This window comes from Peromyscus maniculatus, chromosome 6 (genome assembly GCF_049852395.1).
Source record: "Peromyscus maniculatus bairdii isolate BWxNUB_F1_BW_parent chromosome 6, HU_Pman_BW_mat_3.1, whole genome shotgun sequence".
In the NCBI taxonomy this organism is placed as follows: Eukaryota; Metazoa; Chordata; class Mammalia; order Rodentia; family Cricetidae; genus Peromyscus; species Peromyscus maniculatus.
Window position 1 is genome coordinate 81,243,356 of NC_134857.1, and position 15,665 is coordinate 81,259,020.

Below are 15,665 nucleotides of genomic sequence, written 5' to 3' on the forward strand. Positions count from 1 at the left end.
GAACACATGAAGTCAGAGGACTTTATACAGAAAACCTGGCATACAAAAATTGTAACTAAAACAGACTCAAACAACGTAAGACAGCAAGAAGGGACTTGAGGGCCTTTTTATAGACAAGAGAACTGAAATTGAGTAATGAAGAGAGGTGTCCATGGCCGATGGCTCAGAAATTGGACTCCAAATGTCTTGGCTCGTCTTGATACTTTTCCCCTCCTCTACTCCACCTCCAGTGGGGTCTGACAGACTCCAGACTCTATAGGAAAACCCTCACTGTGTTCCTGTACTGCCCAGGGAGGGGGCGTCTGGAGAGAACACCATCTGTGGTTGTCCCCATGTCACATACCTGCCGGCTCCCTCAGCTGCACCCGGCTGACTGGCGACTGCTTTCTCCGAACTACCTGCCAGGAGCCGGTCTGAGTCCTCACCACCTCAGCTACTTCACAGCTGTAGGCGCCTACGTCCTCCGGGCTCAAGGAGAAGATCTTGAGAGAGAAAGTCTGGGTGCTTAACTTGGAAACCTGCAGCTGTCCTTGGCTTGCTCTGTCTCTGTAGTCCGTCTTCAGGTCCAGGACCCCATCAGCATCGATCTGGGCGATTTCCTTCCCGTTGAGGAACCAAGTACCCTGAAGCTTCTGGTCACCACCTCTGCCCACAACCAGGCAAATCAGTTCCAAGGGGTTTCCTTCAGCAGGCAAGCTCCTGGCTGTGATGTCCACTTCAAAATCTCTTGCTGGGGAACAAAAGCAAGGCAGATGTTTAGAAAGCCCACTGTCCTTGCCGCTTTGGGCACAAGAGGGACGAAATCTGTGATAACGATACCGTGGTTGCATTTTATGTAGCCTTTCAGTTCTGTGGTGGAGTGAGTTCCCTACTCCAATTTAGCCCCACAGTGAAAGGAAATTACAAAGGCCCCCGACTATTCTAAATCACCCAGAAAGGACAGTATCCATTTCTTGAAGCAGTCCCAGCAAGTGAAAAGCATGCACAGATGTGTCAAGTATCTATTTAGGCATGCCTCCTTAATTAAAAAGTGAAATATTTCATGCTGTGTTGAATTGCTGTAAATTATGACTTCTGGTTTTCTCTTTTATTTTTGTGCTGGGGATTAAACCTGGGCCTCACTGTGTGCTGGGCATCCACTGCTTACTCTGAACCATAACCCCTGCCTTTATCTCTTCCTCTGTTCATTTGTCTAAGAAAGAGCTAGCAGAATTTTTCTAACTTCTGAGCACACTTGATACGGCCTTGTAGGACCCAATGAGCACATATCAGATACTTGAGGGCCACAGGATGATTTGTAGTGGAGCAGAGTAACATATAAAGTCAGTTATCCACCCCTGGAGTATTCCTTTCCACAGTGTGTTGTGGAATAGAGTATTTGTTTAACTATGTAAAGATACGTTGCATTTGATTGTATTGCAGGATAATTGTTTAACTATGTAAAGATGTGTTACATTTGTTTCATCTTGCCTGACTAAAGCATCTGATTAGCCTAATTAAAAAGATGAACAGCCAATAGCTAGGCAGTACAGGGATGACGGGCAGAGAGAATAAGGAGGGGGAGGGATCTAGGCTAGAAAGAGAATGAGGAAGAAAAAGAGGGAGATGCTCAGGGCCAGCCATTCAGGCAGCCGCCAGTCAGACACAGAGGAAGCCGAAAAGTAGGACATACAGAATGAATAAAGGTAACAAGCCCTGAGGCAAAACATAGATGAAGGGAAATAGGTTAATATAAGTTATAAGAGCTGGTGGGGCAAGCCTAAACTAAGGCCGAGTCGTCATAACTAATAATAAGTCTCCATGTCATGATTTAGGGCCTGGCGGTCCAAGAACGCCTGCTACATTTGGTACCCATACCGGGCACCAAAAAGCTGTTCTACCTTCCTCACAGTGCCTGTGCTTTAAACTACTGGCCGCCACGCTGCTCAGGCCATAGCTTGGGGGGGAATTCTGTTCCCCCAGACAATGGCTCTGTTGTTGCCACTAAAGGTAGCTTTAACTAAACCTCTATCATTCTAATAAAACTCAAGATTCAAAGGCTAGAGTGAAAACCTGACAGCTCAGAGAGTTGGAGTAGCAACTTGCTAATGTTCTCTCTTTGCCGGTGTCCCCAGAAGGCCCTCTCTTTTCGCCCCCCACCCGAACTGAAAAACCCATGACACGCCCCCTCCTTGCTACTTCCTGCCAACTAGTTGCTAACCCCGCCTCTAGGAGCCCAGGTTAATTTTATTTAATTAACGCAAATGCAACACATCTTTACATAGTTAAACAAATATTCCACAACAACGGGGGATACTCCCCGTTTTAACTGGCCCTCCTATTGGACCAGTGCACCTAAGGAGACCAAAACTGACCAGGCCTTTCTGTCTACTTTTGATGAAAACGTCAATGGTTCATGTAAGGTGACAATTTCAAACCTGGTGGAAAAACATCCTATCACCCACAGGGACGAGGCTTCATGTTGGAAATTAGAGCCGCTTTTAGGCCCAGCTGCCTGTGGTAGGTAGGCCTCGGAGAGAGGCAGGTTAGACTTTGGAAGTAGGTTTCTCCATTCCCCAGCAGGGGTTGGAATGTACTCAGTGTGCCTGTAACTGGGGTTCCTTGTTTTTAAAATGGGGGGCTGACTACCTTATGGGGTGACTGTTTGGACTACAATTAAAAAATATAAATAACATGCTTACAAAGTGCCTGGTAAACATGGTTATAAAATCCGTTTCCATGGCTGGCTTACAGCATCAATCTAGCTCTTTCATATTTCTTGTCCCATATAAAATCTCCCATGAGCAGAGCTAAAATGGAACATTTTGGAACATCTTCTTTTCAGTTATGCTTCCCAGATGACAAAAACAAAATTAACTTAAACTTTTTATCTACTTTTTAGGGAAAGTCAACAAAAGGTTAAAAAAAAAAAAAAAAAGCTCTCCCTACTTACTCACTGACAGCGAATTCACAGATTTTCTGAGCAGATAATTACCTGCTGGCTGGATCCTCAGAGCTGTTTGATCTGTCCGCTTTCTTGTGATCAAAGTCCACGTTTCATCTGGATCCTGAATCCATTCTGTGGCCTCGCAGAACAACTGGCCTTGATCTGAGGGCTGCAGCTTGCCTATGGACAGCTTGAAGGAGGTGACTCCAAGCTTGTCCAGCCGCACGTCACCGGCCGCGAACCTATCTGCATAGGAGGGCCCCGGGGCCAGTAGGAAATCCCTGGAGAGGGAAATGATCTCAATGGCTTGGCCGCCTCCCCCATCCTGCACCAGGTACCAGGTGAGAGAGAGGTGGGTATGTTGAGCCGTTGCCTTGGTGGCCTCGCAGGTGAGTTCTAACGGCTCGCCTTCCTTCTTCCTGAGCGTCTGGGAGGGCATGGTGGCAGACAGGGTGTCGGGAATCACTGGAAACAAAGCGACAGTGATCATCTGACTGGTTCGAGTTTGTGTCCTTAGACCTTCTCAAGGGAAGATGGCGTCTAAACCGCATCCACAAAGCGCATCCTTTGAGCTTGCTTTCCCAGCCAGATGCCTTCCTAACGTGGGCCTTCCCTATGGCCGAGGGAACATGGGAACTTTGCAAAGCAAGTGGCTTAGGGATGTACGACCCTGGCTTTGGTTCCGCAGCCTAGGCTGGAGCCAGGCTAGCTACTCAGCCACCAGTGGGAGGGGCACCGGTGCTTCTAGACCTAGATTCTGGCCTTCAGCCACCCGGGCGTCTCACTAGATGCGCATGAGTGGATCGCTTTGTTTCTCTCCCCAGACTCTAACCTGCTTTTTCTATTACAGAGATCCGAAATAATGTGATTTGTTATTCAGACCCCCAAATGCACTGTTTCCCGAAGTTTTCATAGCTGTCTTAGGACCCTACCATTCTCTTCTTTCTCAAATGCAAGCCATACAGTCCAAGCTCATCCAGCACTGAGGCTGAGTCACCGAATACTCTAGACACTGCTCTAAGAGCTGAGCGTTCCCAGGAGCTCAGAAGGTGGTGGGAGATGTGCATATAAATAGCCAGTTATGGCATAACGGGGTGAATGCTGGTAATCACAGTGTGAACAGGGCATTAAGAAGAACCAAGCTGGGGATATGCCCTGAGGCAATCGAGAGGGTTTTGCAAAGGAGGTAATGTTGAATCTGCATCCTGAAGTTCCTGTGGGAGTTTGCTAAATTGCAAAAGAAAGCTAGCTAGTCCAGGCATATGACAGTTGCAAGAATCTGAACTGTCCCTGTAGAGAAACGTGCTAGGAAATGGTGGTTGGAAAACAATCATTCTGCAGTGAATGACATCACCTATGATATTAGTGCCATCTCTCCCTTACCAAGCTGCAAGATGATATGACATGCAAAGGTCCATCTAATGCTTTGCTACTACCAGTTTGTGAGTAGAGGTCTTGGGAAGATCCCCCCACACTGGCTCAATCTGTGTGGGATAGGTCACTGGGAAAACACGAGACACCTCCTTGTAACACATCTCCGAAATACTCGGAGTGATAGGTAGGCTCTTCATCCAGAGCAAACAGACTAATGGAAAGCTTTTCCCTGGGCAGAGCATTGTGATGGCAGAGACAGGCTTGCCAGGAACTGGCTAGCAAGAGCTCACCAGTTAGATTTGTCTTCGCACTGTAACTTCCAAAGTACTTCCCATCCGTGTTGGGTGTGAAGCACTCATATTCGCCAGCATCCCTCATCTGGAGCTTTGCGATGTGCAGCAGGACCGAGCTGCCCTGCAGCCTCTCCACGTAGATCTCCTTGCTTTTCACCCTCTGGGCATACACTGCGTAAGAGAAGCTGGCATCCTTGGTACTGATGATCTGAACTTCCCTGGTTGGGGCTGTTGGCAGGTAAACAGACCACTGGAAATCCTGCGTAGAAGGTCCCTGATGACCACTTACGTTGCAGCTGATGCTGACGGGGTAACCTTCGGCTCTGTACAGAGGTCCTTTTTGAATTGTTACTTCCCTCTGGCCGATGCTGAGCTTAGCTTGCAAGTAGGAGGAAGAAAGGGGAATAAAAATAGATGAGTGCTCTAATTCCCGGGGTACCACATCATGTAGTCCTCTATATTACCATCCTGGTAAATGAGACTGTAGGTTATTAGCTATCATCACCTCAGATCTTCACTGCCTTCCTCAGGCTGGATGGCAGAGGAATGGCTCAGCGAGGTCATCGTTCCTCTGTTACTTAAGCTTGCATAGTTTTAGTCTCCTTTTGAAAATGTTTAGTTTCAACCACGAATCAAGGCCACATCCACAAAGCCGCAGTTTGTCTAAATGGACTTACTTGAAAGGTAATATAATATCTGATAATTTACCTTTTGCAGTATTTTATGGCAACACAGCATAAACTTCCTCAAACCTCAAATTCCGAGACACAGTCTCTCTCACGGAAGGGCTTTCAAGAGAGGCAAAGTCCTCAGCTCTGCTCTCAATGCCTTAGTCTTTCTTGCTGGTTGGCTGGAGATATCTGTAGCTCTCAACCACGTCTGATGCGAGACGAGATAAAATGAGGACCGGAAGTGGCAGCAACACTTCCTGTCGTCTGCAAAGGGTTTTCTTTTCTATTTGCTTTTGCTTTGTTTTGCTTTCTGACTTCTTAGAAAGGCCCTTTCCCTTTTCTAGGAAAACTCTGAAAGGGATGCTTTATAAAGCCCAGGTTCTTTGCTCCGAGTTAAATTCTTTTCTTACTCATGGTTTTCAGCTAGGATGTTTTTTAATTGAAACCTCAGACTATTAGGTCTAAAGGAGAAAACGTGACCAAAAGGTCATGTTTCTATAGAGAAATGTTTTTAATTCAGCATTTCCCTTCCAGAAACTACTACGTGTTTATTTATTAATACTGAAAGGGATCTTATTTTTGTGTTTCTGAAAGAGTAAAAGACCAGTGACAATGATTCCAAAGGGGTGGACAGGGTCTTCTACGAGGGTCCAGGAAACCTTGAAGGGCAAGACAGGGTTGAATAACAACATCAAAGGGTCTCTGGAGAGCTCTGGACAGCACAGAGGCGTTGACAGACTAGAACCCTTCAGTGTAGGCTCCAGAGAAGCAGAGCAGGGACAAAGAGTTAAGGAGGCTCCTGTGGGGAGAGAGAGAAGACAGTGCAGAGCTCATGAGAAGAAGTGGAAACTATCCGAAGGCCCAGAAGGAGACTCTCTCCCCCACACAGGGGTAAGTGATGACTTGATATAATCAACTGAAAACTTAAAAACTGCATCTGAATACACTTAACTAAAACTGGCCAAGAAACTAATCAATACCCAACCACACACATTTCCAGTAATAATTTAAAAATACATTCAAGTATTCATAAATCTCAATGCTATATATTTATATCACACTTTTTTTGTGTGCCGAATATCTATAAATAGGACTCAGACCACATTAGAAAAAATATTATTACTTACCAGAAAAGGACTACAGAGGAAGTTTCAAACATTTTCAGCCAGGCAGCCTTAGTGAAATGGGGGCACTGTGCACCAGGCTACATATGAAGGAATAGTTACAGCAGCACTATTCACTGTCCCCCCAAACGAGGGTTAGCCCACATGTCCATCATCAGAACAGACACACTGTGGTAATGTACCATAAGATGGAATCATATAAAGAAATTTAAAATAAAAATTATAACTTTTTGCAATAACATGTAGAATTATATCTAATCAGACACAGAATACCTTTGAATCTCTTTGACTATGTATAGAAAGCCTATCCTTTATAAAGTTAAAAATAGGGGCTGGAGAGACGGCTCAGTGGTTAACAGCACTGATTGCTCTTCCAGAGGACCTGGGTTCAATTCTCAGCACCCACATGGTGGCTCACAACCATCTGTAACTCCAGTTCCAGGGGACCTGACACCTTCACACAGGTCTACTTGCAGGTAAAACACCAAAGCACATAAAATTAAATTTTTTAAAATAGGCAAAACCACATTGTATTGTTTAGTTGATGCATAAGGGTTAAAATCATAAGTCAGGAAGTGGTTATTCTGAGAGTCTGGAGTGAGTTGAGGGGAAGGATTATGTCCTGATGATGTACAGGCAGGCTGGGTGGGCACTTCTAGGGACCTAATGATGTTTCTTGAACTTTGTAGTGATTACACAGGATTTGGTTTCTGCTTATTTGTCAAACTTCACATTTATGTTTTATTAACCTTTTCTAACATACTACATTTCACCATGAGAATATTTTTTTAGAACTGAGGAGATGCTCGTTGTGTATGCATAAGGACCTACATTTGAACCCCAGTATCCAGGTAAAAGCTGGACACAGTGGTGGTGTACCTATTATCCAAATGCTGGGGAGGCAGAGACAGGAGAATTCCAGGGACTTGTAGGCAAGCTCATCTCTCTGAATCGGTGAGTCCCAGGTAGAGTGACAGATCCTGTTCCTAAACACAGGGTAGACAGCCAGCTCTGACCAATTTGGCAAGATAGCCTAAGGATGCAATACTAGCCCTCATATCTTGGTAGCGACCAACAGCTCTCTAATCGGACCTAAGGCCCATTGAACAGGAGAGAAATCTTGCTAAGTATTGAAAACCCAGCCAACTGCCCAGGGCTAGTGAGGTCATGGATCTTAGAGAAAAACCTACTACTGCCATTTTGCTAAGCCAGAATAATTCCCAATTACGTTCTAAATATTTATCTCTATGCCCACAGGTACGTATAACTCTCAGATACTTGTAAACTCTCATTATTCATCAAATAAACTTTTCTTTGCAACAAAAGGAGAACATTACAGAACACCATAACTAGTCAAAATGCAAAGAACAAGTGGTCATGGGGTGGCCATCTCCAACAACACAGTTCCTGTATCTAAGGCTCAGGTAACATCAATGAAGGGGGGCGGGGGGCAGAAGATGGACCAGGAAATCTGCTGTGAGAATGTGTCTTCTGGAAATGACAGGGGAGCTTCACCCACACCTCAGCAATACAAGTGTCTGAACAAGACCTGACAAAGACAACACCAGCAGATGTGCTCACATGGAGGAAGAAATCTCACTGGGCCCCAGTCATAGACCAAGAGCTACAGGCAACTAAGGACTGCTCAGGGTAGGAGAACTATTCATCCCCGGGGATGAGCCCCCTAAGTGTGTCTCCAACACCAAGTGGTCAGCCACAAAATCATACACAGACAAGTAATACAAAATAACTGAGTGGGTTGTATTTATGTATTTATGCATAGATATGTATTACAAACACACATATACATACATGTAGTAATGACAAAGAAAAAGATGCCATGAGCTTGACAAGAGGTAGGGGGATATAGGAGAGGTTGGAAGGAGGAAAGAAAGGGGGGAAATGATATAATTATATTTTAATTTCCAAAAACTTGAAAAAAGAAAAGGTGGAAGGAGGTTGAGAACGGCACCTGACATTAGCCTCCACATGCACACACATGCACACATACATACACATATACATGCACATACATACACATACACGCACGTACACATACACACATACATGCACATGGATACATATACAAACATACAATACACATACATGTACACACATGGACATAGACATATGTACAAACGAACATTTTGTTTTGTTTTGTTTTTCAAGACAGGGTTTCTCTATGTTGCCCTGGCTGTCCTGGAACTCACTCTGTAGACCAGGCTGGCCTCGAACTCACAGAGATCCACCTGCCTCTGCCTCCCTAGTGCTGGGATTAAAGGTGTGCGCCACTACAACCCAGCTAAATAAACATTTTTTGAAGTATAGCTTTGAGGTACCATTAATCTTTTTCTGTCAGGACATGTTATGTTATTAATTTTATTGTGGGCAGCTGGGCAATGCTTCTTCAACGTTTTCCATCACTTCTTGGTGAAATAAGCGCACATAGAAAGTTTCTGTTGTGGAAACCAGCACTTCATTTCACCTGCTTTATTTATTTAGAGTCTTTCTGATTCTTGAGAGACTGACATCAAAGATGAGATTGGAGTCATCTCCGACCTTGAGCCTCAATCAGCTAGCCAGTTAGAACAGCAATCACCTCTACACAAAGATACAAGTGGACCCCTGCAGAAATTTAAGGAGAGCAGAGATGTCGTGACTGTGGGTGGGGGAGGACATAAGTGAGGCTTGTGGAAGGGACGCTGCTCTATTTTCCTTCTGTTTCTGTGACAAACACCCTAACCAAAGTCAGCTTGGGGAGGAGAGGACGTAATTCAACTTATAACCCGCAGTCCGTCATTGAGGGAAGCCAGTGTGGGAGCTCCAGGTAGGAACTGAAACAGAGGCTGGAGAAATTCAGCTATCTGGCCTTGTTCCAGGCTCGTGTTCAGAGCCCAGGTCCGCCTGCCTAGGGATGGGATTGCCTACAGCGGGCTGGGCCTCTTACAGCAATTAGCAACCAAGAAAACGTCTCCATGGAGATGCCTACAGGGCAGTCTGATGGAGGCATCTTCCCAGTTGTGATTCTCTCCTCCCAGGTTGCTGTTGAGGTGACACAAAGTAGCTAGCACAAATGTCATCGGGAGTGGACTCTGGAGGACGGGGAGGATTGCATGCCAAGTGGAGGCAGAGCCTTTGAGGTGAATGAGACTTTATGACACAATGGCATGGGTAGAACTGAAAAGATCTGCTCAGAAACAGGAAGTGGTCAGCTTTGGGGGAAAGACATACAAGAAGACTGATGGGTGGGCGTGAGCCTGGCTGGGAGCAGGAAGAGCTTGACTACCATGGTTAACAGTTTGTAGTTAACTAGGCCATCGGCAATCCACCAAGAGTGTCAGAAAGATCTTAGCGAAGGCAATCTGATGGTTGTGTGGAGAATGGTGGAAGTTGGAAATTGACATCAGGTCACTTCTAGCTCAGGACAGAGGGGATGAACTGCAGGGGTGGAAAGGAAGGGGCCATAACTAAGAGCTATTGTGGAGATGACATCTGTAGAGGTTAGGGCTCTGGAGGCTTCAGTGTAGGAGGGACGAACATAGGGACAGCAGGTTGGAGGAAATCAGGTACCCGTGTTTGATAAAATTGCCTGGGAGAACAATGGCACTCAGCAGGAAAAAAAAGCATCAGTGAGAATTATTACTGTGTATTCAAGGGTGGGCCAGAAGATAATGCATTTAATTTTGGAGGCAGGGAATTTGAATGCTCTGGGATAAACAGGAAAGATATCAAAAGACATTTGGGAAAATATTTAAATATGTGTATTTTACTTTAAAGGCTCTTGTAGACTTTGAAAAACGTTTGTAATTTAACCCTTTCAAAATTGTGTTATTCCTGTGTTTAGTAATGTCAAAATTCACAGTGTTTTGGCCGGACTTGAACCTGCTAGTGCCCAATTGATCTATGGCTATGCCCACTGTTTCTCACTGCCCTGGCAAGTCCCTGAACCTGAGCCGTAGATGTAGCTAGCCTAGGTCCACTACATGTAAGGGACTCTGAAGAAGATGGCCAAGGAGAATCTCTGTTTAGAAAATGGGTGGAGACATTACAGAAGCAGAGTGGGAAGTCAGGAGGGTGGGAAGGCAGCCATCAGATCATGGCTTGGAAACCCATGTAGAAGGTGCCAAGAGGAAAGGGCTTGGTCAGCACTGCTCAGGGCTGCTGGCGGGCAGGGACCAGGAGAGGCCTTTGAGTCAGATGACTGGATTGCTGTGCAGAGCTTTGTAAGGCATTCCAGGAAAGCAGAAGCAGCGGTGGTTTTGAGGCTAAGAAGTGACTGTGGGACATATGAACCACTTCATGACATTGTAGGGGACAGACCAGGATGGCAGCTAGAAAGATTAACTGAGGGGCCAGTCGTGAGCGGTGGGGTGGGTAAGGGCACCTTTGCAGAGGCATCGGTGAAGGGGACGAGACAGATGGGGCCGGAGAGGGTGAGAGGAAGAAGAGGCTGGGTCACAAGAATGAAAGTCACTGTGCAAAAAGCTTAACCATCCATCTGCTGAAAGAGAAAGCAATGGCCAGTCCCCTGCAGGACCATCCTCTCTAGGAGGAAGAGAGAGGCCCTGACATAGCACTTAGAGACATGACAGATAGGCGCTTCAGCGTGCAATCCCTGTGAGCTGGCCTCTGGAAATCGTTTATTTCCATCTCAAACATACTGGCTGGGGATATGGCTCAACGGTTCAGTGCTTGCTTAGTATGCACTAGGCCCTGAATTTAACCCCAGAACTGCAAAATTAAATGGATAAATAATCTGGGAAACCTCAACACTTTTTCTTCCACTTCTGAAAAGGTCTATGTCTTTGTCCATAGCAATAACAAAAATTCTAAATGGTGAAGAGCCTTAGGAACAGTCACAAAGAGTAGGCATTCCAAGATTACGGATGGCACTAGTAGATTTGATATCAGTGGGAGCCTGATTCTTGTGCATGTCCCTTCTAGCTGTGTCCTCACACATGGAAGGGACTAGCTGGGTCTAGCCAATCTCTTGTAAGGCCACTAACCCATTCAGCTAACCCCCTTTCAAAGGCCCTATCTCCCAATACCACCACGCTGGGGTTAAAGTTCCAACAGGTGAATACCGAGAGGACCCAAACATTCAGGCCATAGCACAGCCCTGTCCAGGGCCGCATGCTGTGGGATGGTCTGTATGTCAAATTACTCTGATTGGTCAATAAATAAAACACTGATTTGCCAGTGGCTAGGCAGGAAGTATAGGCAGGACTAACAGAGAGGAGAAAAGAAAGAACAGGAAGACAGAGGGAGTCACTGCCAGCCGCCGCCATGACAAGAAGCATGTGAAGACGCTGGTAAACCACCAGCCACGTGGCAGGGTATAGATTTATGGGAATGGATTAATTTAAGCTATAAGAACAGTTAGCAAGAAGCCTGCCATGGCCATACAGTTTGTAAGCAATATAAGTCTCTGTGTTTACTTAGTTGGGTCTGAGCGGTTGTGGGACTGGCAGGTGACAAAGATTTGTCCTGACTGTGGACAAGGCAGGAAAACTCTAGCTACAGCCGCATAGTGAGACCCCATCTCAAAAACAAATAAAAGGATCTGAAGTAGTTCCACCTCATACAAAGGCTACCTAGGGACCAGCCAACACACCAAACTGTTCTTTCCTTACACATTGAATGCTCTGTGGTGTGTGGGGAGGGCTGGGACATCATCCACCCAGAAAAAACACGGTAAGTTTTTCTGTTTTTCCATGAACACAGTCTCAGCAACACAAAGGCAGCCCCTCTCCATAGGCCTCTTGTGTTAATGGCCCCCTTAATTGTTGGGCAGCTGGTCAGGTTCAGAGGTGATAGGTGGAGCAGGCAAGTCCAACTGCTAAGTCCACGGGAGCAGTTGCCCATTACATTAGTGTCCAAGAGTCATATTCATGACTCTTTCAGTTTCATAGCAAATAAATAAATAAACAGAGTCTGGTAAGATGCCTCCTCAGGTAAAGGTATTTATGAGGTAACCCTGACAACCTGTGTTCAAACGCCAGAACCCATGAAAAGCTAGACGAGAACTGAGTCCACAGAGCTGTTCCCTGACTCCACGTAGGTCCACATACAACACACAAGCAATAATTAATTTTTTAAAATAATAAATTGAGGCATTAAGTGTGGCTCAGTGGTAGAGTACACGGCGAGCAGGTGCTGGGTCCTGGAGACTTAGTCCCTGCACTATAAAACAACACAACAAAGTTAGGACAAAGAGTAGATTTGCCAAACAACGTGATTGATGACTTTATCGTCATTAATTTCCTTCATTTCCTCTCTATAATTATAATGAGGCATAGGCTTTCAAGTTACTTCCCGACTTACGCATGTCTCCTGTAAAGACTGATTCCATGCAAAATGAGAACTTAATAGGAGTCGAAGTCTACAAGGAACAAACGCAGAACCTGGGTCAGGCAACCGTGGCAGTGGGTAGGGGAAAGAGCCCAGCTTCTCCTTTCTTAAATTTGTGCTGTTAATAATGGTCCTTCCTCCAGACCTCTCAGCCTGCTTATCAAAAACAAACGGACAACTAAAAACTAAAAACAAATCCTAGAAACCAGAACGAGGGTGTGCAACTTTCTGCCTCGCTGTCCAATGCAAACCCATCTCACCCCCACACAAGGCAAATGCACAGTCACCAAACACAAAAAATGCATACTGGTTAGATGACAGAACAGGGTCATAGACGCAGCAGTCCACATGGGACCCCACCAAGGCACCTGTCCGTCAATGCCTGCCCTGCCAGGGTGCTAGCAGGCGCCAGTCACCTGGCAAATGGTCCAGAAACATCCATCCCTCTGCAGGCTTCCTGTCTCCTCATCGGGCCGCTGGTCTGATCTTCACCCATATGCTCTTTGAGATTCGAGCCTGGTTCAGCTTCACCAGTGCTGGCTGGTCAACCTGTCATGCTCAACGCTGGGCTCCTCCCTCCCTCCTTCCCTCCCTCTTTCCCTCCCTCCGCCCTCCCTCCCTCCCTCCCTCCCTCCTTCCTTTCTTCCCTCCCTCCCTGCCTCCCTCATTTTCTTTCTTTCTTTCTTTCTTTCTTTCTTTCTTTCTTTCTTTCTTTCTTTCTTTCTTTCTTTCTTTCTTTCTTTCTTTCTTTCTTCCTTCCTTCCTTCCTTCCTTCCTTCCTTCCTTCCTTCCTTCCTTCCTTCCTTCCTTCCTTTCCTTGGCCACACTGACTACAGTCTGGCCCAGTTCCTCCCTCATCCCAGCTGTCCAGGTCTCTACACAAACTCCACTCCATCTCTGGGAAGCAAAAAGTTCTAAACTTGAACCCACAGATAGGATTAAAGAGATATTCAACCAGGGTGAGAAAAAGACCTCACATTTTTTATTTGCATTAATCTCCAATGAAAATATCCTATGGCCTTCAGTGATTGTAGACAAGAAATCACAGATATCTGCATATTATATGACAATTTTTGTGTTCATATTAAAATATTCTCTTCTACCCATCACTTCTCTGAAGTTAGTGGTTAACAAATATTCCTCCAGATCTTGTATAGCACATAAATAAGAAATAAAATAAATATGTTATAATTTTTTTAAAATGTTGTTTAGATAGGGCTCACTGTGTAACTCAGGCTGGCCTCCTTGGCTCCCCAGTGCTGTTATTACAGATGCCCCCACACTGGCTATTGAAAATATTTTGATAGCTCTATTTCAATATGGTCAGTTTATTCTCTAGTCGCATGCATTTTATAATCTGCATTTATAGGTTATTCTGAGATGGTCTTTGAATATGGCACACAGTATCTGGGGTATGTGCCCTACCTAGTAAGGGAATGTTTTATTACCTGCTCAGTTCATCTGCTTCTTCCCTTTACCTCCAAATTTTTCTTCCTCTACCCTGTTCAAACATGTATAAAGGCCTCACAGGGCCTTTAGCAGAGCCAATTAATCTTCCGAATCCTTCTCTGTCCCTCTCTTTACCTCTCAGTGAAGCCCAGAACATTCTCTTAGCTTGGCCTAAACTTCAGAGTGCTCTCATCACCTTCTCTTCTACCCAATCACACCCACAAGGCATACTCTTCTAGTTACACCCTAACATCGGGCAAACCTCGAGCCCTCTTCATGTGGCAGCAAACCCTCTTCCTCTCCCATAGGAAGGTGACGTAAAGTCAGGGACATGTGAAGTTCAAAGACAGATAAACTTAAAAAACAAACAAACAAAAAAAGACATTAGGTACCCAGGATACAACAAAGTGTTCCACTGCCCCAGATCACAAGGCCATCTAGGGAAGCCTAAAACTGTCCCCAATAAGTAAACGATGATCACAAAGTCAGAAGTCTGTTACTCAGTTGTTCCTGTAAAGACCAAATTGTCCTGCTTCCTCACCCAGCAGCCTCTGGATGACAAGCTCCTGTGATGGTAGAAACATCAAAGTTATTAAAACTTACCCAGAGAGAGAAAGAGAGATGCCACACACAGGATGCCTGCCATCTGGACCGGCACAGCCTTTCAGGGAGCGTCACTGAAGTCGCTCAGAAGCCGAGTGACAAAATTCTGTGCTGTCACGGCAAAGGTAAAGAGGAAGCTATGGTGTGGTTTTCAGCCTGAGGGACGGAGGGATAGAGATAGCTTGCAGGAAGCAAAGGTGGTTACACTCAGAATTGGGTGTGAAATGACTAGTTAGCTTCATGGTAAAGTGAACACACACAGACAGAAAGAAGCTGGGCTCTTCCTGGCTAAATAGGAAGGGATTCCAGAAAACTGAATGAATAAAGAGCACCGAGAAATGATCAGCTCCCCTCTTGAGGAAGTATGTGAGGTCCCCCTGGAAAACACAAACTCAGGGTCACAAGAGATGTGAAGACAGACACTCCAGAGTTAGGCTGCCTGGGGTTTGGGGCAGATTCCACTGTAAGCAGCTGTGCGATCTTCTAAAAGCTAACATTTTCTAACTCTCATCTCTAAAACGGGGCTGCTCATAACACACACCCCACAAGAGAGCCAGAAAGCTCATTGATTTAAAGCACTTAAAACAGCATTCGGTCCACAGTGAGTGTTGAATGACGATTAGCTCCCGTCATCACTGTCAGAAGACCTCTAAGGGAATTTTTATCTTCCCAGGGTGGGTCTGGAGACCAAGGATAGCAGAAGTTATTAGTCTTGGTCTCTAGGACCTGTTAAAGCACATACTTAGGTAGATTGGTAGCAAATTAGTCTGTTTCAGGGCACAGTAACAGGTAGATTCTTCACTGTTTTATCCATCCATCATCTATCCACCTATTCAGATCTCCACCACCCACCTATCCATCCATCCATTTATCC

The 15,665-nt window shown here is 45.5% G+C and overlaps 1 protein-coding gene across 1 annotated transcript in view; it reads right to left on the reverse strand.

The window, feature by feature from the left end:
* Nucleotides 1-14,926, reverse strand: part of Cd101 (CD101 molecule) — a 39,370-nt gene extending 24,444 nt beyond the window's left edge. Inside the window, exons 1-4 of the mRNA XM_076574721.1 lie at nt 14,792-14,926; nt 4,591-4,971; nt 2,975-3,391; nt 344-730 (exon numbers count right to left, since the gene is read on the reverse strand). Coding sequence (XP_076430836.1) covers nt 344-730; nt 2,975-3,391; nt 4,591-4,971; nt 14,792-14,834 — 1,228 coding nt within the window. The 5' untranslated portion in view covers nt 14,835-14,926. The remainder of the gene's footprint in view (nt 1-343; nt 731-2,974; nt 3,392-4,590; nt 4,972-14,791) is intronic.
* Between the last annotated feature and the right edge of the window lie 739 nt (nt 14,927-15,665).